The sequence below is a fragment of the Canis lupus genome, chromosome 20 (assembly GCF_011100685.1).
Source record: "Canis lupus familiaris isolate Mischka breed German Shepherd chromosome 20, alternate assembly UU_Cfam_GSD_1.0, whole genome shotgun sequence".
Taxonomy (NCBI): Eukaryota; Metazoa; Chordata; class Mammalia; order Carnivora; family Canidae; genus Canis; species Canis lupus.
Window position 1 is genome coordinate 52,988,737 of NC_049241.1, and position 23,066 is coordinate 53,011,802.

The 23,066-nt window shown below is 59.9% G+C and overlaps 2 protein-coding genes across 6 annotated transcripts; both read left to right on the plus strand.

Annotated features, from left to right (window-relative positions):
- The first annotated feature begins 4,346 nt into the window (after positions 1 to 4,346).
- Positions 4,347 to 11,932, plus strand: LRRC8E (leucine rich repeat containing 8 VRAC subunit E). 3 transcript variants are annotated; one of them, XM_038567476.1, is made up of 3 exons: positions 4,347 to 4,444; positions 7,698 to 7,840; positions 8,669 to 11,932. In XM_038567476.1, the coding sequence occupies exons 2-3, from the start codon at positions 7,703 to 7,705 to the stop codon at positions 10,910 to 10,912; spliced, it is 2,382 nt and encodes a 793-aa protein (XP_038423404.1). In that variant the 5' UTR covers positions 4,347 to 4,444; positions 7,698 to 7,702; the 3' UTR covers positions 10,913 to 11,932. The 3 variants fall into 3 exon arrangements, with proteins under 3 accessions (XP_038423404.1, XP_038423406.1, XP_038423405.1); XM_038567478.1 differs by lacking the exon at positions 4,347 to 4,444 and adding an exon at positions 7,247 to 7,306; XM_038567477.1 differs by lacking the exon at positions 4,347 to 4,444 and adding an exon at positions 7,248 to 7,356.
- A 1,235-nt stretch (positions 11,933 to 13,167) lies between these two features.
- On the plus strand, positions 13,168 to 22,971 carry MAP2K7 (mitogen-activated protein kinase kinase 7). 3 transcript variants are annotated; one of them, XM_038567480.1, is made up of 12 exons: positions 13,169 to 13,384; positions 15,149 to 15,196; positions 18,196 to 18,337; positions 18,503 to 18,569; positions 18,654 to 18,767; positions 18,846 to 18,965; positions 19,131 to 19,238; positions 19,340 to 19,519; positions 19,625 to 19,705; positions 19,826 to 19,968; positions 20,613 to 20,658; positions 20,742 to 20,876. In XM_038567480.1, the coding sequence occupies exons 1-12, from the start codon at positions 13,261 to 13,263 to the stop codon at positions 20,874 to 20,876; spliced, it is 1,308 nt and encodes a 435-aa protein (XP_038423408.1). In that variant the 5' UTR covers positions 13,169 to 13,260. The 3 variants fall into 3 exon arrangements, with proteins under 3 accessions (XP_038423407.1, XP_038423408.1, XP_038423409.1); XM_038567481.1 differs by lacking the exon at positions 15,149 to 15,196 and having other exon boundaries at positions 13,261 to 13,384; XM_038567479.1 differs by lacking the exon at positions 15,149 to 15,196 and having other exon boundaries at positions 13,168 to 13,384; positions 18,503 to 18,767; positions 20,742 to 22,971.
- The last annotated feature ends 95 nt before the right edge of the window (positions 22,972 to 23,066 follow it).

Here is a 23,066-nt window from a genome sequence, read left to right on the forward strand (position 1 = left end):
ACCAATCCGGCCCTCGGGGTCCCCGGTCCCCGTCCTCGCCTTCGCGACAGCGGAGGCTGGGCCCCCGCTGGGCCCTCGGGGGGCCTCCGCGCCTCGCACATCCAACGCTTTTCCCAGACCGCAGAAAACCCGTACTTGGGGGGCTCAGGACAGAGAGAATGCAGCCTTGGGAATTTAGGAGTGGACTCGGATTTGGGGAACACAAGAAGAAAGGAAGGATGGGGAGGGGGAGACAGAACTGGGAGAGGTGACCCCGCCTTTTGCAGGGCAGAGCACCCCCACTCTCCGCACCCTCCTATGTCACATGAAAAAGCGAAGTCGGTCGCCTGGGTGGTTCAGTGGGTCGAGCGTCTGCCTTCCGCTCAGGTCACTATCTCAGGGTTCTGGGATCCAGCCGGGCATCCGGCTCCCTGCACAGCGTAGAACCTGCTTCTTCCTCTGCCCTCTGCCCTGGCTTTCTCTCTCTCTTGCTCTCTCTCTCTCTCTCTCTCGCAAAAAAATAAAATCTAAAAAAAAAAAAAAAGACGAAGAAGAAGAAAAGAAACGAAAAAGCAAAGTCAAGTCAGCAAAGGCTTCCTGACAGAGCCCAGCTTGGGGGCGTGGGTGCTGTTACAGGATTGGGCGTGGGGTGGGGTGGAAAGGTGTCAAACTGAAGCACTGAGGAGCAGAGACCAACCTATCAGAGGCTGCCCAGCACGGCGGGGGGGGGGGGGGGGAACCTGTCGTTTGGGTGATTTTACCAACTCCTGCAGGGGCCTCAGCTGTGGGCCCAGACAGGGGACTGTGGCATGGAGGAGGAGCAAGTGTGAAGGTGGAGACACCATCCTCAGCTGCCTTGCACTGCCCAACGGATGCCAGGTGCCGTCCTGCACCGCTGCTTATTGCTAGGCCACCTACCCACTACCCCCCCAGCCCCTGCCCACCCTACACACACACAGTGCTTTCTGCCCAGATTCCTCCTCTCTCTGGACCTAACCATCCCCTACCCCATCCCAAAGAACCAGCGCCTTCTGCCCCAACCCTTTACCCATCTGTAACTGGGGGGCTTCCATGCCCAGGACAAGAAGGGCTGGCACTTGGCAGCTGGTTGCACCTGTCCTGGAGGGATGATGGGTGGGGGGATAGACCTAACTAAGGTGTGGCTGGAAGCAGGGCTTTGGGTTTTCTCACCTCAGGAGTTGTGCCCACAACTGAGATTCAGGGAACCCTCCCTCCAGCCTGGGAGGGGTGTCCCTTCCTCGTTCCTCAGGACACTGCCCTTCAGCTTGGATCATTCTAGCCCTCACCTCCTCAAGTCTTCTGAGTGTCACCTGTGTAAAGCCCTTCTGGCGTGACAGCAGCCTGGTCCCCTCCAATGGCTCACCTGCCCACTCACCAGCAGTGCCCTTCAGAGTGAGTCATGTCCACCCACCCAGATGCCTGCCTCCTACCTTTTATAGTGCAAGGTCCCTTCAAGGCTACTCTGAACCCATCTTGCATTTCACTGGGATCTGGACTCTGCCCTCTTTTAAGAACGTTCCAAATGTCCATCAACAGGGATGGATTACACAAACCAAAGTAGACCCTACGATGGAATACTCCTCAGCAATAAAAAGCAACAAACTGCCAAGACACTCAAAACAGGGACTCATCTCAAACACATCCTCCTGAACAAGACACACACACACACACCATGCACTGCCTGATTCCATTTATACAACATTCCAGAAAATGCAATCTAATCTATAGCAACAGAAAGCATATCAGTGGTAGCTGGGGCCAGTGGCGGAAGGAGACTGTTGAACCACTCATTGCAGCCACTCTCAGATTCCTGACCCTCAGAAATTGTGTGAGACAATAAATGCTGGTGGTTTTCAGCTGCAAGGACTGGGGGTAACTAAACAGCAATAGATAACTGTCTCACGTTCACAAAACCTAAAAAGCTGGGTGTTAAGTAACAAGTGTTGGTGAGGATGTGAAGAAATTGGAACCCTTCTGCACTGTTGGTGGGAATACAAAATGGTGGATCCACTGTGGGAAACAGTATGGCAGTTCCTCCAAAAATTAAACAATTAATCATATGATCCAGCAATCCCACCCCAAAGAATTGAAAGCAGGAAGAAAGAGAGACAGAAAAAGAAAGCAAGAAGAAAGAAAGAAAGAAAGAAAGAGAGAGAGAGAGAGAGAGAGAGAGAAAGAAAGAAAGAAAGAAAGAAAGAAAGAAAGAAAGAAAGAAAGAAAGAAACTCAAAGAGATATGTGCACACCCATGATCATAGCAACAGCATCCACAGTGGCCAAAACGTGGAAGCACCCCAAGTACCCACTGACGGATGAATAGATGAACAGAATGTGGTCCAGACGTACAATGGAATATTTCTCTGTGTTAAAAAGGAAAGACATCCTGACACCTGCTACAACGTGGATGGACCTTGAGGATATTGTGCTCAGTGACATAAGCCAGACACAAAAGGACACATACTGTACGATTCCAATCCTATGAGATTTCTAGAAGAATCAAATTCATAGAGTAGATGGTGGGAGCCAGGGGCTGGGGGCGGAGAGGTGGAGTTAGTGTTTCGTGGGGACAGAGTCTCTGTTTTGCAAAATGAAAAGTGCTCCGGAGATGGAAGGTGGTGCTTTTTTTTTTAGATTTGTTTGTTTGTTTATTTATTTATTTATTTATTTATTTATAATGCCACTGACCTGTACACTTAACGGTGGTTACAGTGGTAGGTTCTATGTTAATGGTATTTTACCACGATCTTTTTATTTTTTATTTATTTATTTATTTTTACCACGATCTTTATAAAAGTGTGCTTATTATCAATGTGGAAAAACTCATGCGCTACCAATGGGACTGTAAAGCAGACAGTCTTTTCGGAGAACAACTGGAAAGCATAGTGAGTATGTGTGTTCCATGACGTAGCCATTCTACTCAGGCGTGTAAACCTGTGTCAGGTGCCCCCAGAGCCCCCTCTATATCATCTGAGCACCCACAGTTCCAGGTCATGATCCTGGGGTCCTGGGATGGAGCCTTGTGTCATGCTCATGGACTCTCTCTCTCAAATAAATAAATAAAATCTTAAAAAAAAAAAAAAAAAAGGGATGCTCACTCCAGCATAAAGCTGTAACCCCCCACCCTCACCCCCAGGGCATGGATCCCAAGGAGCTTCTCCAGAGGCAGGAAGGGGTGTGGGAGGAGAGGGAGAAACTCTTCCATCTCAGATGGCCCAAATTGACACCTGGCCCATGTTTCCAACTTGACCCTGCTTAGTTATAAGCACAGCACTTGTCACAGACACAGGTGTTGTTTCTTGGGGTATCTGTGTGATTCCCTCCCTGCTTGCTGCCCCCACTTGGGGAGAAGCTCTGAGAGAGAAGGGGGCCTTGTTTATCTCATCCTCGCAATCAAAGTCTGTCTTGGGGCTGCCTGGGGTGGAGAAGTTTCATCCCCGAGGGTGGTGCCCATCGCAGGGCTTCACAGAGGAACCTGGTGGGGGTGCGGGGGATCCCAATCCTCAAGGTTTGGATTCTCAGACCTCTGGCTGTGTCTAGTGAACTCACGAGCTTCTCTTTCCCTTGGGGGAGGGATCTCATTGTCCCACTCTGTCGAGGTCCCCTCTCCCCTGAGTTTCACGGAGAGATCAAGGTTCATCAGATGCCTCCAGGGTGAACTGGGTGCTTTGCTAGTCTAAGACCCAGCTCAGGCCTCCGTGGCTGGGGAGGAACGAGGGGGAGGGGTGGGGAGGCAGTCATCCTTTCTAGAAGCTGGCCTCCCAGACTGGACTCCAGCCCCGGATCCCCTCCCACCCGGTAGACCTGGGAGCAGCTTGCTCCCATCCCTCCCATCCCTCCCCCAGAAGGCCAGAGCAGGTCTCAAGGTCTGGGCAGGGTCAGACACATAAGCACCCCTGCTTCTGCTCAGCTTCCCTGGGCTGGTGGTCAGAGCAGAGAAAGGGAAGCTGCCTTCCTTCCCGGGACTCTGTTCACTGGTCCCTTGCTTGTGCCTGAAGGCCAGGGGGCCGCACCTTGGGGTGGGGGAGGGGGACAGGCCCTTCACCTGTTCCTGATGGGGTCTACACAGCCTGGGTCCTGGAGGGAAGCCCACAGGCTGGTTTGGGGAGCGCAGTGCCTCCCAGCCCCTCAGTTCCCCCGACTGCAGCCCGGCCCCAAGTTCTACGACCCCTGCCCCCGCGGCCCGCCCCTCACCCACCTGGGGGGGTGGGGCCGGCCTGGGATTGTCCTCCTCCAGCAACCCCGCGCGCCCGGAGTGGGGGGCGACCCGGGAGGGCCCAGGGAGGCGGGGCCGGGCCGGCCACGGGGCGGGCGGGGCGGGGCGGCTCCCGGGCTCCTGTCCCGCCCCCCGCCCTGACTCACCCAGGCGGGCCCGGGAACTCTGCGGGAGTCCCGGCCGCTCCGCTCCCAGGGACCCGGGAGTTGGGCCCAGCGTCCCGGCCGGAGCGGTGAGTAGGTGGTTGTGTCCCTGGGGACGGGGTGGCGGGGCGGGGGTCGGGCCCACGGGAGCGGCCCGCCGGGTGCACGGGGAGCTGGGGAGGGGGTGGGGGCGGCCAGAGCCTCGGCGGGTGGCCAGCCCCAGGGCGCCGTCGGGGAGCGGGCGGGCCTGGCCCAGGACGGAATGAAGGTCGGCAGGATGGGGGAGACCCCGGGGCGGGGGGTCTTGACCTGGATCCCTTCCCCTTGCCTGCTGGGACCACAGCCACAACCCCCCTCTGCGAACCCCTGTGTGCTCCAGAACCCTCCGCCTTGGGGTCCTCACCGGCTCGCCCCCCCGGGACTCTTCAACCTCAAGACTCCCTTGGCGCCCAAGTCCTGGGAGGGCAGCTTGGAAGAGTACGAGGTTGGGAGTCCCCAGGCCTGGGGCCTGGCCCAGATCTGCTGCTAAGCCCCTCCCAACCCCCCCCCCCCCCCATACACACACCTCTGACCTCAGTTTCTCCCGCTTTTTTCCCCTGCTGGTTTTTTCTCTTGTGTAAAAGTCAAAGATTGGACCTGTGCGCTCCAAAGCCTGTTACAGGGCTGACAACTGTCACTGCGTCTCCCTTGCCCATTATTAGCATGGGCTGTGGGGGAGGGGGGCGGACCAGAAGCACCGCCACTGCTGCGTTTGGGGAGGCCAGCTGGGGGTTTGGGGAGGGCCTGAGAGAGAAGCAGGGGTGAGGTATGGGTGGGTGGGGCTGAGGCCGGGCAGGGCAGTACCTGGTCCTGGGAGGATTAGGACCCCCCACCCCCCAGCCTGGCCGCCCATCTGATCTCTGCCAGAGTTCCCCTCTGAGGTTCTCTTGGCAGAGACGCTGCATCTCAGCAAGGGGTCCTCACCCACCAGAACAGAGGGGTGCTACCAGACGGACGAGACTTGGGGGTTATGCCTTAAATACCACTTGTAGCTGTGAAACCTTGAGCTAGTTATTTAGCTCCTGGTGAGTCTAGAAAATGAGAGTGGAAAATGGGCAGCGCCCTCCCTCCCCCATCACAGAGCTGGGATAAAAGGAGGCACTGAAAGCATCTGGTGGCCATAAGTTGCATGTGGCCCTGTCATTGTTTTCCTCTAGACGCCCCATCCCTCAAGCCCGCCACCCCGGAGCCCTCCCACCAGCCCTGCTCAGACAAAAGGGGGGCCAGTCTTGTGTCTGTGGAAGCTTAATGGCAGGTTCAGACCATCAAGTTTGAGTCATGGAGACAGATAATGATAACCCCAGTGTCTGCCTCTGATGGTGTTGTGTATATACCTTGTTCCGTGGGAGCCACAGGGCCTCCCACGGGGGACCCTGGGTGTCTCTGCCTTCTTGCCTTGGACACTGGAGTCCTGGCATGGTGGGTGCCAGAGTTCTAGCACCCACCATGGGGAGATGGACCGACGCAGGAAGTTGGTCTCTGCCGTGTATTTCTGTCACAGCCCCCAGAAGTACTCTCCTGGGGTTCAATAGCTGAGTGGGGTCCTTCACAGGGACAGGTCCCCAGGGCAGGGAGAACAGTGGCTGGCTGTAACTGCTCCTGGGTCTCCCCTCAGCTCAGTGTGTCCTGGCTTTGGGTACCCACCTGCATCAAAACACACACCCCAGAATGCCCCCACGTGTCCCCTTTGACGGCTACAGTGGACATCCGGCCTGTGGGGGCTGTTGAACTCCCCTGTGGATGTTTCTATGATTCCCCGGTGACAGCACTGATACACTGGGGCACTGCCTCTCAGCTTGTCTTTTAGGACAGGGTGTCACACTGAGTGAAGGATGGGGCATCGTGGCAGGGAGCGTGTGCTCCCTCTGTGCTCCCCCTGCCTGCACCTGGCTCTGGGTGAGTCAGGGCCTGAGTCAGGGGGCCCTGCCCCTGCCATCCCAAAATGAGGGCCTCTGATGGGATTAGAAGGTGTGGTGAACCGCCCCGCCCTCAGCCTGGTGGGAAGGCCCAGCATCCTGTATCCCTGTCCACCTCCACTTCATCCCCACCCAGGAGTCACCCACGGTCTCACCGGACCTGGGGCCCAAAAAAGGGAGGCAGGGAAGTGTGGAGTGATTGGCTGAGGTGTGGGCCAGGGCCAGGTTCTCCCTAGGAAGTGGGTGGGAGGCGGGGGGACCCGCCAATGGCCCAGATGTCTCCCTTCCTTGCCCAGCCTCCAGGAACCCCACGTGGGAAGCCTGGCATTGTAGAGGAGCACGGATGCTGGGAGGGGCAGGCCAGCCCAGGAGCCCCCTCGGGAGCAGTGGGGGCCTTGCTGCTTTCCTTTCCTTCTGTCCAGCCTGGGGAGGAGGAGGGAGGCTCCCCAGCTGCCCCCCTGGAAGGGTGATGTCCCAGCTTCTGGCTCACGCCCCCATGTGACTTGCTCCTGGCCGTCAGTATCTGAAATAATGATACCTTGGTCTAAAATGAAACCCAGGGACAGACAGAGTGGGCTGGCCGCCCAGGAGCCTGGCAACCCGGCCCCAGCCTGGTTGTAGGTGTCACCCTGGCTCTCCCTGCGTTGCCCATTTCCTGATCCTCTCCCGCTCGGCCATCCTGGCACCCCCTACCCCTCCAATCAGGAGGCCTGGTTTCTGTTTTCTGCCTCAGATTCTGGGCACTAACGCCTCCAGAAACCCAGGTGTCCTAGTCCTCCCTCCCTCTAACTGACCAGCCTTCAGCTTTGCCACTCCCTGCCCCTCGGGCCCTGTAACCAGAGCCAGGCTCCAGCCGGCTTTTCCGGTTGGAGGTTGGAGGTGGTGCCTGGAGTGCCCCTGAAGGGGGTGGGGGGCCCACACCCCGGAAGTCCTGAGCCTCAAACACTCTCTGGCCCAGCGGCAGGGAGAAGCTGGGGCTGGCCGTCCGGACACCAGGTGTCTGGAGTCGGAGCAGCAGAGCGAGTGCTGCGGGCTTGGCATCAAGGGTGGGCGGTGGCTGGGTTCTGGGAGAGGGCCACACGGGCCAGCTGGGGGACAGGGGCCCTGTGGATTGCCCTTCCTGACCTCTGAAAAGGCCAAGCAGCGCCAGTGGGGGCAGGGATCCCAGGGAGCAGCAGTGGGGAGAACGGTAGTCGCTTGGCTTCACGAAGGAGGTGTGAGGTCTGGGGGAGAGGGGCAGGGGGCACACAGCCCTGCGCTCCGCCGGATTTGGGCGGGGCAGGGCACACACTGGGAACAGAGGCGTGTGTCCCGTTCCTCTGGGGGCCCACCACCAGGCGCCCCCTCCTGAGAGTCTCTGCAACCCCTGCCCCCTCCTCTGCCATAGGAAAGATGATTCCGGTGGCCGAGTTCAAGCAGTTCACGGAGCAGCAGCCCGCCTTCAAGGTGCTCAAACCCTGGTGGGACGTGCTGGCGGAGTACCTCACCGTGGCTATGCTCATGATCGGGGTCTTCGGCTGCACCCTGCAGGTGAGGCGCTGAGGCTGGAGGCGGGCCCGGCCGCTGCGCGGTGTGGGGGCGGGGCGGGGCGGGGCGGGGGCGGGGCCTGGGGATTCCGAAGGCTTCCGGTTACCGTCCCTCAGTCCCCGGGGCTGGAAGCCTGAAACCAGACTGTGGGCAGGGTCGTTTCCATCCGCGGGCTGGAGGGAGCATGCGTCCCATGCCTTTCTCCCTCCCGGCTTCCCGGTTGGCTCAGGCATCCCTTGGTTTGGAGGTGACATCCCCTCATGTTCCCTCAGTGTGTGTGTCTACGTCCAAAGGACCCAGTCATACCGGATAAGGGGCCACCTTAACGTCCTCACCTTACCTTTTTTTTTTTTTTAATTTTATTTATTTATTCATGAGACACACACAGAGAAAGGCAGACACAGGCAAAGGGAGAAGCAGGCTCCCCAGACAGAGCCCGATGTGGGACTCGATCCCAGGACCCCGGAATCACGCCCTGAGCCAAAGGCAGACGCTCAACCGCTGAGCCACCCAGGTGCCCCAGCCTCACCTTACCTTGATCGCATCTGCTCTGCAAAGACTATCTATTCACACGTATTAAGGATCAGGACTTCAGTATCTTTCGCGGGAGCCGGCGGGTGGGGGGGGCACGAGTGGGAGAAAACAATTCAATTTAACTCCTTTTTTCAAAGAGTGACACTCAGAGGTTTAGCGACTCTTCCAAAACCATGGCCAGCCAGGGACCATCAGGGACGGGGGGCCTCCTGCCTTCAGCCTGCCTCTCTCGCCCCCACTATGCAAGCTGACTTAGCTCCTTGACCCTCTTTCCACTCCCCCCCCCCCAACTCCCAGGTGACACAGGACAAGATCATCTGTCTGCCCAGTCACGAACCCCGGGAGAATTTATCAGAGGCCCCATGCCAGCAACTGCTGCCACGGGGGGTCTCCGAGCAGATGGCGGGCCTTCGGGAGGTAAGCGGCCTCAAGAACAACCTGGACCTGCAGCAGTACAGCTTCATTAACCAGCTCTGCTACGAGACAGCCCTCCACTGGTACGCCAAGTACTTCCCCTACCTGGTCGTCATTCACACGCTCATCTTCATGGTCTGCACCAGCTTCTGGTTCAAGTTCCCTGGCACCAGCTCCAAGATCGAGCACTTCATCTCCATCCTGGGCAAATGTTTCGACTCGCCATGGACCACACGGGCCCTGTCTGAGGTCTCTGGGGAGAACCATAAGGGCCCCGCCGCTGGACGGGTGACGGCCACCGTGGAGGCCTCCGCGGGACCAGGAAAAGCTAATGAGGGTGAGAAGGAAAAGGTGCTGGTGGAGCCTGAGAAGGTGGTGACGGAGCCACCAGCCGTCACCCTGTTGGATAAGAAGGAGGGTGAACAGGCCAAAGCCCTGTTTGAGAAGGTCAAGAAGTTCCGTGTGCATGTGGAGGAGGGGGACATCTTGTATACCATGTACATCCGGCAAACGGTGCTCAAGGTCTGCAAGTTCTTTGCCATCCTGGTCTACAACCTTGTCTACGTGGAGAAGATCAGTTTCCTGGTGGCCTGCAGGGTAGAGACGTCGGAGGTCACGGGCTACGCCAGCTTCTGCTGCAACCACACCAAGGCCCACCTCTTCTCCAAGCTGGCTTTCTGCTACATCTCCTTCGTGTGCGTCTATGGGCTAACCTGTCTCTACACGCTCTACTGGCTCTTCCATCGGCCCCTCAAGGAGTACTCCTTCCGTTCTGTGCGGGAGGAGACCGGCATGGGTGACATACCCGACGTCAAGAATGACTTTGCTTTCATGCTACATCTCATCGACCAGTATGACTCCCTCTACTCCAAGCGCTTCGCCGTCTTCCTCTCCGAAGTCAGCGAGAGCCGCCTGAAGCAGCTCAACCTGAACCACGAGTGGACGCCTGAGAAGCTGCGGCAGAAGCTGCAGCGCAACGCCCGGGGCCGGCTCGAGCTGGCCCTCTGCATGCTCCCGGGGCTGCCGGACACCGTCTTCGAGCTCAGCGAGGTGGAAGCCCTCCGGCTGGAGGCCATCTGTGATATCACCTTCCCCCCCGGCCTCTCGCAGCTGGTGCACCTGCAGGAGCTCAGCCTGCTCCACTCGCCTGCCAGGCTGCCCTTCTCGCTGCAGATCTTCCTGCGGGACCGCCTGAAGGTCATCTGCGTCAAGTGCGAGGAGCTCCGCGACGTGCCCCTGTGGGTGTTTGGGCTGCGTGGCCTGGAGGAGCTGCACCTCGAGGGGCTCTTCCCCCCGGAGCTGGCTCGGGCAGCGGCCCTAGAGAGCCTCCGGGAGCTGAAGCAGCTCAAGGCGCTGTCTCTGCGGAGCAATGCCAGCAAGGTGCCGGCCAGCGTGACTGACGTGGCCGGGCACCTGCAGCGGCTTAGTCTGCACAACGACGGGGCCCGCCTGCTGGCCCTGAACAGCCTTAAGAAGCTGGCGGCACTGCGGGAGCTGGAGCTGGTGGCCTGCGGGCTGGAGCGCATCCCCCATGCCATCTTCAGCCTGGGCGCGCTGCAGGAACTTGACCTCAGGGACAACCACCTGCGGTCCATTGAAGAGATCCTCAGCTTCCAGCACTGTCGCAAGCTGGTCACGCTCAAGCTGTGGCACAACCAGATCGCTTACGTCCCTGAGCACGTGCGCAAGCTCCGGGGCCTGGAGCAGCTCTACCTCAGCCACAACAAGCTGGAGACCCTGCCCACCCAGCTCGGCATGTGCTCCGGCCTCCGCCTGCTGGACATCTCCCACAATGGGCTACGCTCCCTGCCGCCCGAGCTGGGCCTCCTCCAGAACCTGCAGCACCTGGCTCTGTCCTACAATGCCCTGGAGGCCCTGCCTGATGAGCTCTTCTTCTGCCGGAAGCTGCGGACGTTGCTTCTGGGCTACAACCACCTGAGCCAGCTCTCGTCCCAGGTGGGGGCCCTCAGAGCCCTCAGCCGCCTGGAGCTCAAGGGCAACCGCTTGGAGGCACTACCAGAAGAGCTTGGCAACTGTGTGGGGCTCAAGAAAGTGGGGATCCTCGTAGAAGACACCCTTTACGAGGGCCTGCCGGCAGAGGTGCGGGAGAAACTGGAGGAGGAATGAAGCAAAGGTGGGGAAGGCTGGGTAGAGGCCTTCTGGATGCTTCCACTGCAGAATCTCTACTACTGTCTTCAAGAGAGGTGGCCAAGAGGGCCCAGGCCAGGAGAGAAGGAGCAGACGCATCAGCCACCATGGGTTCCAGGCAAGATCCTGGGACTGGTTTGTCTGAGAAGAGATGAGAGGCTGTGGATTTGGGGTGGAACGTCGTAGAGGGATTAACTCAGTCATAGGATTCTCAGACCCAAACCACACCTGCGTCTTTGGCTGGCTGTCCTGCCCACACCCTGGACATTCTGGCCTAGTTAGTGCCATATATGGGGTTGGGGCACATCCCAATGGGATTTCAGCCCTTTCCCCCACCCCTCAAAACACCTTATAGCTGGTGTTCTCTCCCAAGGAGGGGACACAGACACAAGGGACTAATGAGTGACCCTTGCCCCCAACTTTGATGCCAAATCCTTATTTATAAGTTGTTTGCTATGGACACGCAAAATCAGAAAAATGGTTCTCGTGTTTGGCTATGCATCAAAATCAACATCCCCAAAACAAAACATCCTGGGCCCCACCCCTGAAAGACTGACTCAGGTCTGGCTGGAGGCCAGGAACCTGCCTGCAAATACACATCCCAGGTAATTCTGATGCAGGTGGTCCTAGACCTGTGTGTTGGGAATTGCGGACCTACAGAATCTGCAAGTCCAGAGCAGGGATTCTGAACCCTTTCTAAGTCCTACACCTTTTGAACATCTGAGAAAAGCTGGGTGTTTCCTTTCCCAGGAAAATGCTCAGGTACACATACATGCAAAGTTCCGCAAGCAACTTTAGGCAGTCAGCAAATTCCCCCAGATTTCCCAGAGGGCCATTCACGGACATCCTAAGGATGGCAGACTCCAGTGTTAAGAATGCCTGCCGAGGAGGTTAAATTTTTCTGAGCAGAGGCAGGGATTTTGTCTTTCCAGTGTTTCCTGTGTGAGAGAGCATCTACCAGTGGGTGCTTAATAAATAATCTGAATTATGAGAACTAAACTTCCGATCTCTGGTATCCACTCCTGTTTGTCTAAGCCTTCCATTTCGCCAGACCAATAACAGGCAAGCAATGACACTCACATGGCGGAATCAAGGGTATGAGTTTCTGTCCTGGAAGCAGAGGCAGGAGAGACCTCGGCTTATCAGGCATCATCTGCGTAGCTATTTTTTGGAGAACTCTCTTTCTTCTCCATTCCTTATTATTCTCCGGACTCCACACTCTCGCATCTGTTCCACCCGCAAATTGTCACCACGGGAGTCCCCACAAGCCTTCCGCGCCCGCCAGTGTTCCCGTGCTGGACCAGGAGCAGGAAGGGCATAGGGCACAGCCTGCCTGACCTGGACCTCCCGGGCCTGGACACCTCAAGGAGTCTGAAAAAATGCGAGCCTCTTCCTCGCAACTGAGAGCAGACGCAAGCTGCTTTCCGAAATCCAGGATCCCAGATGGGGGCATTTTCCCGGGCGCCCACAGACCAGTTGAGCCGCGAGGAGACCAGGCTGAGGCGCCCTAACATCCAGGCCCATCTTCCGCACTGTCCAGGAGCTGGGCTCACATTCCGGGGTTGGGAAGATGAAAGTCCTAAAATACCCCATTTGAGGGGGCTGACCTGGAACTCTTCTGGCCCTGCCCCTCACCCTGTCCGGAGATCAGGGGTCATGCCCCTGGTCCTGGGGCCCCTCCAGTGACCGAGCCCTACCCTGCCCCTCCCGCCAGCCCTTGGCCAACCCCGAGTTTGCTGAAATAGAAAGGGCTCCCCACGGGCGCCTAATTATGGTGAAGAGACAGCAATTAAGCCTAACAGGGATCCTAATGAAGCACTGTCCCAGACGAGAAAGGCAGTGCTGGGAGAGCGTGGGTGCCAGAAAACAGGCCGGGAGGGGAAGAGCGAGAACGAAGCTGGGGAGGACACGCTGCAAGAGCTACTCCCAGCAACAGGGGCAGAGAAGCGAGCCAAGGTTGCGCAGGCGCAGTAAAGGCCGCGCGCGGGATCGCGTCCGCGCCTCTGCACGCAGGCGCGCCGCTCTCCCCGCCCGCCGCTCTCGGCCCAACAGTGTGAATGGATTGCCACACGCAGTCCGCGCATGCGCACCACCAGGAGAGGCGTTGCTCGTTGCCAGACGCGAGCTCTAGGTGGCGTCATCCCTCCAGCTGGGAAGAGGCACGCATGCGCGGACGTTAGCACGAGGGATGGGCGAGTGCGCGCCGCGGGCATGCGCCGTGCGGGGAGAGACGGCGGCTCGGCGGGGTCATCCAGGCGCAAGCGCAGTGCGGTGTTTGTCTGCCGGACTGACGGGCGGCCGGGCGGTGCGCGGCGGCGGCGGGGAAGATGGCGGCGTCCTCCCTGGAGCAGAAGCTGTCCCGCCTGGAAGCAAAGCTGAAGCAGGAGAACCGCGAGGCCCGGCGGAGGATCGACCTCAACCTGGATATCAGCCCCCAGCGGCCCAGGCCCAGTAAGCACGGCAGCGTGGGGGAGGGGGCGGGCGGGGCGGGGCGCGCGCCGCGGGAGGCCCCGCCCCCGCCGTCAGGCCCCGCCCCCGCTTCCGGGGCGCTCTGGCTCCTCCTCCTCCCCACCCCATACCCCCTGCTGTCGGCTCGCGCGGAGAGGGTCACGGTGACCCGGGGGGCGTGGGGCCGCGGGCTCCCGGGCGGCTCTGCCCCCAACGTAGGGGTTCCCCCTCACGGGGCCTACGAGCCTAGTTACCCGGCAAGGCCCCCCACCTGACGGCCCGCCCCCTCCGCGGGATCCTCAGAGCCTATGTCACCGTCACCTACCCAGAGCCGGAGCCGCGCTCCCTCCAATGCATGCGACTGTGACCACATCCAGGTTCGTCGCAAACACGGACACGTCTCTTCCGACCGGACGACTTCACTCCTGCCATCTCAGTGACTGGCAGGAGGCCCCTTTCCCCTTCGGCACCTGGGTCCCTGTCATATGGTTTAGTGGGGGATGCGCTCACACTCACACACAAGCACACTTGGCCCAGGTGACACCTGAGGTCATTTGATCACTGTAACTCCCTATTCCTCTGACCCCCTTTCCTGTGACTGTGTCTGGTAATCCCTTTTTCCCCCGGGCGGGGACCTTGTAATTGGGCCTGGGGGGCCCCCCCTCCCACGCACACCCTACCCACATACACCAGGCCCCTTCATACTTCTCTGACCCGTTTCACTGCCACCATCTTGGTGACTGTCTAGCTTCTCAAAAAATACACACCGAACTCTCAGCTTGGCAACTTTCGCCCACTGGACTCGAGTGACTTCCTCTTTCCTGCACGCCCACACTCACCTGGCCTAGGGATACCTGAAGCCAAGGTGGTGATATCTAGACCTCCCAGCCCACACACACCTCGTATCTGATCCCACTATCTCTGTGTATCTCCCTGCATCTTGTTGCCTGGAATCAAAAGCTGCCTCCTCCTGCCCTCCCCCACCCAACAATCACACCTGACCTGGGATTGCCACGACCACTGGACCACTGTCTAGTTTCTTTGTTATGTCCCACTGAACCCCCCTCCCCAAATCTCTCAGCTGGAGGGCATCGGGTCTTCACCCTCCCCACAGACCTGATGGGTAGCACCTCATCACGCACTTTGTGTCTCTCTCTTGAGCTGGCAAATTGCCCTCCTTTGTACTTCTGATATGATCCCTGTAGCTTATGTAGCTCCCTGTGGGGTCATCCTGGTAGGAGGGGGAACACACCCCCATGTCAGAGTATTGCAGTCACTCCCCGCTCACCCAGCCTGATCTTCACGGCCTGACTGCCCCCCAGTCCCTGGGTGCGCTTCACTCCCCATCTCTCTCTCTTCTGATTTGGGGTGGTGTGGGTTCCTCCCTGGGGCAGAAAGGCCTCCCAGGACTGGAGGGTCCCTGCTGGGCTCTGCAGTGCTGCCTCCCCTGGCCCCAGCATGGAAGAGACAGGGCTGGGTCTGGGGCCAGGGGTGCCTTACAGGGTGGCTGTCCCAGAGTGAGGTATGGTGAGGCCCACGGCGGGCAGGCCCCTGAGGAGCCCCCTTCAGGTGTCTGTGTCTGTGTCAGCTCCATCTCATCCTCCCGGTCCTCCCATTTCTGTCGGTTTCTACCCGTCTCTGCAGTTTGGTGCCTCGCGCCTCCCCCTCTTCCTCGTTATGATTTGATTTCTTTTCTTTTGGACAAATCAGTTGTTTCTGTTGTGATTTATCGTGGTGTTGTTTTTTTTCTTCCTTTTCCCCATCCAGTTATTGTGATCACTCTAAGCCCTGCTCCTGCCCCGTCCCAACGAGCAGGTACCAGCCTTTTTATCATCGTCGCTTGGACATCTGCACCATTGACCTAACCGCTGCCCCGCCGCAGAATGCCCTCCCCCCCACCCCCCATGCTGTGTGTGCGTGTGTGCGCCTGTCACTCTTTTCTCCTTCCACACAATCAGTGATCAACAGTGTTTGGCCCACTTGGCCAATTCTGTGTCCGCTCACCTTCCACTCCTCCCTTCCTGGCGGGCTCAGGTTTGGACTCCCTGGAAGAGGAAGTGGGCTCCTTTACTGACCAGGAGTCTGCCGCCTGTGAGAGGTCGCACGTGTGAGTGAGCGTATGAGAGAGAGAGAGGGAAAGTTGGGCTAGGCCATCGGGCTGTGCCTGTTGATTTGTTTCAACCGTACAGCCAACATGTACTGCCCTGCTCTAGGGACACAGCAGCGAACAGAACGGACCAAGGGCCCCTCGTTGTGTGGCTGACGCTCACTGACAGCATTCTCCTGGTCTGGGAGAAGTGGACAAAGCAGTGATGCTTTGTAGAAAAGGCAAAGTAGAGCCAGCTTGGGGTTCTGCAAGGGGTGGTCAGTCGGGGAAGCCTCTAGAGCAGCTGGGATTACAGCACAGGCTCGGGGGAGGTGGGGAGATGTGAATGAAGGTAGAGGAAGCAGCCCGCCGAGGCCTGAGGCCGGAGCGCAGTTACTTGCGGGTCTGGAGCAGATGGGGAGGGTGTGCATGTGTATATGTGAGAGAGAGAGTGTGAGAGCAAGAGAGACAGACACCTGGGTGAGGTCTGGTCCAGTTGGCCCTTGTGTAGGGGGAGCTAAATTGGGCAGGTTGTGTGTGTGTGTGTCTGTGTGTGTGTGTGTGTGTGTGTGTGTAAGACAGCGTGAGGCTGGCCCTGTTCAGGGCTCTCGGCATGTTGTCTGTACACGTGTGGGGGTTTGTGCCATGCGCTGTGTGTGTGCGCGTACATACGTGTTGGACTGACAGCCTGGTACATCTGTGGCTCCTTTTGGCCATGTGTTTCCATGCGCTCTTGTTCTCTCTCTCTCTTTCTCTCTTGTTCAGCCTCTTGCTCTCACTGTGCCCTCCTGACCTGCCGTGTGGCCTGTCACCACCTCTGTAACCTCTGTTCTCAGGGCCTTTGTGTACTTCCCCTCCCCCCACCTTAGCCACCCTTCACTGGTCACCCTCAAGTACCCACCGTGTTTCAGTTTGTAGGACCACTGGGAGCATCTCCCTTCCCGCCCCAAGAAGTGTGGAGAGGGTAGGGGTGTGGTCCTCATCCCAGAGAGGACCTGACCATGCGGGGCAGAAAAGGGGCCCAGACACCCCCCAGGGAGTGAGAGCCTGGCAGTGTCCCCAGAGAGTCCAGGTACAGGGGAGCATGGGGGCCTTCAGATGCCCCTGAGGTTGTTGAGCCAGAAAGAGAGGGGTTAGGACTCTGACTCTGGCCCTCACAGAGTAGTGAAGCAAGGGCGTAACACAGAGAGGGACTAGAGCAGGAGAGAGGGAGCACAGGAGGTGAGGCCTGCAGGCCAGGGCAGGGTGCTGGGCCTGGCCATCTCCCTGGGGTCCCCAGAGCTCTTATTTTGCTCTGACCAGGCATGAGAAGACCTGTATCCCTCCTACGACTGCAGGCTAGGATCACGTAGCTGCTCCCTCGCTCTACATGTGGCCAGGGTCCAGGGTAACAAGGCAGAGAAAGTGCCCCGATACCAGCAATTCAAGCATATTTGTCTCTGTCCTTTGGGCCCATATCACCAGGTGCTTGCAGAACTGTGGGAGGAAGGGGTGGACCGTGGCAGGAGGCGTAGGCAGAGGAGAGGGTGTCAGTTGAGGGTTGTGGGAGAGTTGCAGGCCCCAGGCCTCCTGGCCATTCTCCACGGAAAGGTCCTCTTCTGGCCCCACTTAGCTTTTTCAGCCAGTGCCCTACCCAGCTAGGGATCCCATTCCAGAGCACCAGGGCCTGGGGTACGAGGGTTCAGTGGGGGATCATGTCTTCTCCAGGGGCACATGGGGCTCTGGTCCCCCACCTTGTTGCCAGCCCAGCCAGGGAGGATCCTAGCCCTTCAGGGAACCTGCTGTCCTGTCCCGGGCCCCTGTCTGGCCTGTCTCTGCAGTGCCTCCTCTGGGCAGCTGGGCCCCAAGTCCTGGCTCCCATCTGTCTGTCTGTCTCCTGCCCTCCCGATACCCGAATGCCGCCTGCCCATCCTGGGGTGTCCGCTGCCTGCCCGCTGCCTGCCTGCCTGCCTGTAGCATGCCCAAGCTGTCCGCATGCAGGCTGCTGAGAAGACCCCACTGCCTGTCCCGCTCCCCACCCCCCATCCCACCAGCCCTTGGAGGGGCTGTGCCACCTGGATCCCCTCACCCAAAGGACACAGGCCCAGCCTGGTGTCCTGTCCCCCCACCCATTGGCCCCAGCTTTGCAGGCCAAGCCGGGAGGCTCAGAGATGAGCCTGCTGGCTAGAATGTGGCCCTCCCTAACCCTGGAACAGAATGTGGGGCAAGGCAGCCGGAAGCGTGGGGCCCTCGCCCATTACCCCCTGGGTGGTCTACTTGATTCTTACTGGGCAGCCAAGTACAGTGCTGCCAACAGGACCAGAACCCAGGCTGATCCTGGCGGGCATTCCCTCCTCGCATGGTCCTGAGTGTGGGCGCTGTGGCCCTGGGCCTGCTTCCCGGGCAGAGGCGGGGAGGAAGGGGACACATCGGGAAGGCTGCCTGGTTGAAGGATGCCGTCAGTCTCTGGGCCGTGATCCTGTGTCAGCATAGACTTGGGGACATCCCTCAGCCTCTGGGGACCACCCCTCCCTGCCAGCCCACTCCATCTATTTCCAGGTCAGGGGGTGAGAGAAGGACCCTGAGAGCGGCCAGGGAGACCCTAGCTTCTCCAGCCCAGTGGGGTGGGGGTGGGGGTTCTGGGCTGGCCTATCTGATGCCAGGGAGGGGAAGACCAGAGTCCCAAGGCCCCGGAGTGTCAGCTGCTGGCTAACCCCCTCTCACCCGTGGTTCTCACCCCCCTCCCCAGCCCTGCAGCTCCCGCTGGCCAATGATGGCGGCAGCCGCTCACCGTCCTCCGAGAACTCGCCACAGCACCCCACACCCCCTGCCCGGCCCCGCCACATGCTGGGGCTTCCGTCAACCTTGTTCACCCCCCGCAGCATGGAGAGGTGAGCTGTTGAAACGAGGCCAGGAAGTCAGGGTGGGGAGGGCCACTTTGCCTGCCCTGGGGAGGAGGGTGGTTAAATGTGCAGAAACCCCTGTGTGTTGGGGACTGGAGTGGTCTCAGTTTGGTTGGGATCTTCCTCCACCGGGACCTCCTCCCTGTCCCCCAGCATCGAGATTGACCAGAAGCTGCAGGAGATCATGAAGCAGACGGGCTACCTGACCATCGGAGGCCAGGTACCACCCAGGTGGGGCTCGGTCTTGGGGTGGGGGCGCGGTGCAGAGGCTGGCACATCCTCCAGCTCTGGCTGTCCTTGCCAGCGCTACCAGGCAGAAATCAACGACCTGGAGAACCTGGGGGAGATGGGCAGCGGCACTTGTGGTCAGGTGTGGAAGATGCGCTTCAGGAAGACGGGCCACGTCATCGCTGTCAAGGTGAGGGCTGCCCCTGCCCCCAGGTGGGCCCCCTGCCCCAAGACCCTGGCACTAAGGCTTCCCTGGCTGTCCACGCAGCAAATGCGGCGCTCCGGGAATAAGGAGGAGAACAAGCGGATCCTCATGGACCTGGACGTGGTGCTCAAGAGCCACGACTGCCCCTACATTGTGCAGTGTTTCGGGACTTTCATCACTAACGTGAGTCCGCACCCATTGGAACAGCCTCCGATGGGGCCCTGCCGCTCTGTGGGCTCCCCGACTCTCTTCCTTGCCCATCTCTGGGTGTCTCCCCGGGGCTGGAGTCTGTGTGGGGTGGGCGCAAGGGTGCGGCTGCACCCAAGCCACCCAGTGCCGTCCCCACAGACGGACGTCTTCATTGCCATGGAGCTCATGGGCACGTGCGCTGAGAAGCTCAAGAAGCGGGTGCAGGGCCCTATCCCCGAGCGGATCCTGGGCAAGATGACGGTGGCGGTGAGCAGCCGGGCAGGCCTGCAGCTGGTTGGGTGCCACCCCCTCCCCCCACCGAGGCCCATCCCCCCGTCACGGATACCTTCCTGCTGTCCTCGTTACAGATCGTGAAGGCGCTGTACTACCTGAAGGAGAAGCATGGTGTGATCCACCGTGACGTCAAGCCCTCGAACATCCTGCTGGACGAGCGGGGCCAGATCAAGCTCTGTGACTTCGGCATCAGTGGCCGTCTTGTTGATTCTAAGGCTAAGACGCGCAGCGCCGGCTGTGCCGCCTACATGGCAGTGAGTGGGAGCCCCTCAGCGCCTCGGCGGGTGGGCATGAGGGCATCTGGTTGGCACACCTGCCCCGGCCCCTGGGGTACATCCTCCCCTTCTTGCCCCCATCAGCCTGAGCGCATAGATCCTCCGGACCCCACCAAGCCAGACTATGATATCCGGGCTGACGTGTGGAGCCTGGGCATCTCCTTGGTGAGTTGGGGCACCTGCCTTTTGGGCTGGGGGCCCTGTCTTGTTGGGATGCAGAGGGAGGCAGTAAGATGGGAGGGAGGAAGCCGTCCTCAGCCCGTCCAGCCCGCTCATCTCTCTCAGGTGGAGCTGGCGACGGGACAGTTTCCCTACAAGAACTGCAAGACAGACTTTGAGGTCCTCACCAAAGTCCTGCAGGAAGAGCCCCCGCTCTTGCCCGGACACATGGGCTTCTCAGGGGACTTCCAGTCCTTCGTCAAAGACTGGTGAGGAACCCCTGCCCCCGTCCTGTGCTCTGGGAGGCGGGGCAGGGTCAGGTGTGGCCAGGTGCTCAGAGCCGGGGGGTTTGGGGCTGGAGGGGAGTGGGGCAGCCCCCCAATACACACATAACTGTGGAAGTGGGAGCGGCTTTGGGTGGGAAGGCAAACTGGAAGGCGAGTGCTCAGGGCAGGGATGGAGACAGGAGCCGGAGCCCTGGGAATTAGGAGTTGGGTTTGGACCCAGCCTGAGCTGGCCCTGGGCAGTTGGCAGGGTGGCCCTTGGGCTTTGCCATCGAAGGTTGTGGACAAGCAGATGCGTCCGCAGGGCTACGGGGTCTGTGCGTCTGGCAGCCACGAGCAGGATTGTGCCTACGTGATGTCCACATTGGATTGTTCCACGGGAGAGCCCCACTTACCTCTCCCGTGAGCACCTCGCAGTCCAGTTTGGGTTTCTGTCACAGGTGGGATTCCCAAGGGCAGGCCCCGGGTCCTCTGGCTTTTCAGCAGGCAGCACAGGGCCATGAGCACACAGCAGCTCCTTCCCACAGATTCCAAAGACCCCTGTCTCAGAGCTGGGACACCTGAGTCTCTGGGGCAGCCGGGCCCCTCCTTCCCCGACTCTTACTTCTCTTTCCTCTCTCTTCCTTCAGCCTTACTAAGGATCACAGGAAGAGACCAAAGTATAATAAGCTACTTGTGAGTACCTGGGCTCCTCCCCGCCCTCTCCCCTCCACGGGGTGCCTCCCTCCTCCTCTAAGCGCCCCCCCTCGGCCCCGCAGGAACACAGCTTCATCAAACGCTACGAGATGCTGGAGGTAGACGTGGCTTCCTGGTTCAAGGATGTCATGGCGAAGACTGAGTCACCTAGGACGAGCGGAGTCCTGAGCCAGCACCACCTGCCCTTCTTCAGGTAGCCACGTGGTGGCGGCCAGCCCCACCGGGGCCAGGGGCATGGCCACAGGCCCCCCCTTCCCCACCTGGCCACCCAGCTGCCCGCCAGGGGAGACCTGGGACCTGGACAGCTGCCGAAGGCTGAGGACAGAAAGTAGGGGGCGCCGACCCACCCCCGACCCCCTGCCCAGCGGCCGTGGACAGACGGGCTCACCAGGCCCCAGCCCTTCCCGTCCCGGGGTCAGCCGGCCTCCCGGGGTCAGCCGGCCGTGCGCGTCCCCCTGACAGACACTGTGAACGGAAGACAGCAGGCCACGAGCAGACTCGCTATTTATTCAGTCGTAACCTCTGGGCTGGGGCGGCCCCCAGGGGCCCGGAGAGAGCCGCCCGTCCCTCCCCTGCCCCGCTCCGCAAACATGCTCCCTGCCTCCATTCCCCCTCTCACCCCGTCTACCTCTCTGGCTTTCCCCATCTCCCTCCCTGCCTCTGCCTCTCTCCTGGCCACACTCGGGCTCTGCTCCCCCCACGCCCGGGGGGACTCAGTCCACTTAGGTCTCCAGCGAAGGCGAGTCAGTCGGCTGGTGTCCTCGCCCCAGGAAGGCAGGCTGGGCATTAACGACTGCAGCTGGGCCTGGGCTGGTCTCTCTCTCGCTCTCTCTCTCGCTCTCTTTCTTTCTCTCTCTGTCTCTCTTTGATCTCAGGGGGTCCTTTTTGGAGTTTATTGTATTTTATTGTACTTGGTGGGGTGTCTGGGGTTGGGGGGGGAGAAGAGCTTCTTCTCACGGGGGTTTGTCGGTACCTTCAGAAACTTTTACCAAAGTCATGTTTAGCTGCTTGTGGTGGAGCCCCCGACCGCCTGTGGGTCCAGGCGTCTGGGGCTGGGGGCCGAGCCCCAAAGGTGGGCTCTGGGGAGCTCCTCCTCCCTTGGGGCTGGAGACTGGCCACAGCTGGGGCGGGGGCTGGTGAGTTGAGGACCTCAGGGGGCGTGGAGGGAGCCCAAGGGGCCGTGGCCACACAGGGTGGCCTTCAGGGACGGCGGGCGCAGGGCACGGTGAGGGCAGCGTACGCTGCCGCGGCAGGGAGGTGGTAGAGGGAGTCAATGGCAGGAGCGGGGGCCCTGGGGCCCCGGGGAAGGCAGGGATGGAGGGTGCAAGGGGTGGGTGTGGGGGGTTCGAGGACGTGTGACAGGACGGAGGTGGGGCTGGCTGAGGGCTGGGCGTGTGCAGACAGTCACGCCCTTGGAGTGCCCCTGAGCGCCCGTCGACTCCCCCAGAGCTGGCCAGTCCGCAGGAGCCCTCTGCAGCAGCCCCGAATGGGAGGGGGTGTGTTTCCTTTTTGTTGGTGATGCATGCAAATCAAGTGGACAACAAAACAAAACAAAAACCAGAAACCCACAGAACCACAAAACCAACACCAAAGGTGAGGAACTTGGCCGGACGTAGCGGACGCCGTCCAGGCCTAGGCATCACTGTATCCTGTCTGTCCTGTTGACTCTCGTTCCTGCTCCATACTCACAAAACGCCGCATGTTCAAAAGTACTCGAGTTCTCTGCTCTCTGTCCCCCCCCCATACCCCCCTCCCCCGCCTGGGAGGGGAGCGGCAGCCTTCTCTTGCCCCAGTCCCCTTTGTGAGGGGATGGGGGCAGGGCGGGGGGCCACCAGGCCTGGCCTCCCACCCTCCCTCACCTGGCCCAGCCATGGGGGGACCTTAGTAGGTAGCTGGAAGGTTCTGTGGCTGGGTGCAGGGCTAGTGGAGGCCCTGGGGCCAGCCACCTGGATTTATTTTTATTTAACTATTTCTGTTTTGTGAGTGTGTCTGCCCACCCCTGTCCTCCCTTCAGCACGAAGTGGGGGTCCTGGGGGGGAACCTCTTCTTCCCCTCTGCCTCTTTCCTGTCCTCTCCCTCTGTTGCCAGTCACCAGCCATCCTTCTCGACCAGGCAGAGGGTGGAGCGGGCAGGCAGGGGCCTGGGGTGGCCTGGCACAGGCCACTGGCCCACAACCCCTTCTCTGGTCGCCAGTATTCCCCCCCCCCCCCCAAGCCCTTTTTAAAACGAAATGCCCTCGTTTGTAAATCCTTAGACGCTTGAGAATAAAACCCCTCCCTTTTCTTCCATCGAGTCTGTGGTTTGTCTTGAGCTTGGCAGGACCTGGCAGCAGGAGGTGGGAAGGGGCTGTGAGCCCTGACCTTGGGTGGGGTGGGGTGGGTGCGGGG

Coding starts and splice junctions, on each gene's coding strand:
- LRRC8E (XM_038567476.1), top strand. CDS start 7,703: ATGATTCCGGTGGCCGAGTTCAAGCAGTTCACGGAGCAGCAGCCCGCC. Junction 7,841..8,668: donor TCTTCGGCTGCACCCTGCAG/GTGAGGCGCTGA, acceptor CCCAACTCCCAG/GTGACACAGGACAAGATCAT.
- MAP2K7 (XM_038567479.1), top strand. CDS start 13,261: ATGGCGGCGTCCTCCCTGGAGCAGAAGCTGTCCCGCCTGGAAGCAAAG. Junction 19,520..19,624: donor GCTGTGCCGCCTACATGGCA/GTGAGTGGGAGC, acceptor TGCCCCCATCAG/CCTGAGCGCATAGATCCTCC. Junction 20,659..20,741: donor CAAAGTATAATAAGCTACTT/GTGAGTACCTGG, acceptor TCGGCCCCGCAG/GAACACAGCTTCATCAAACG.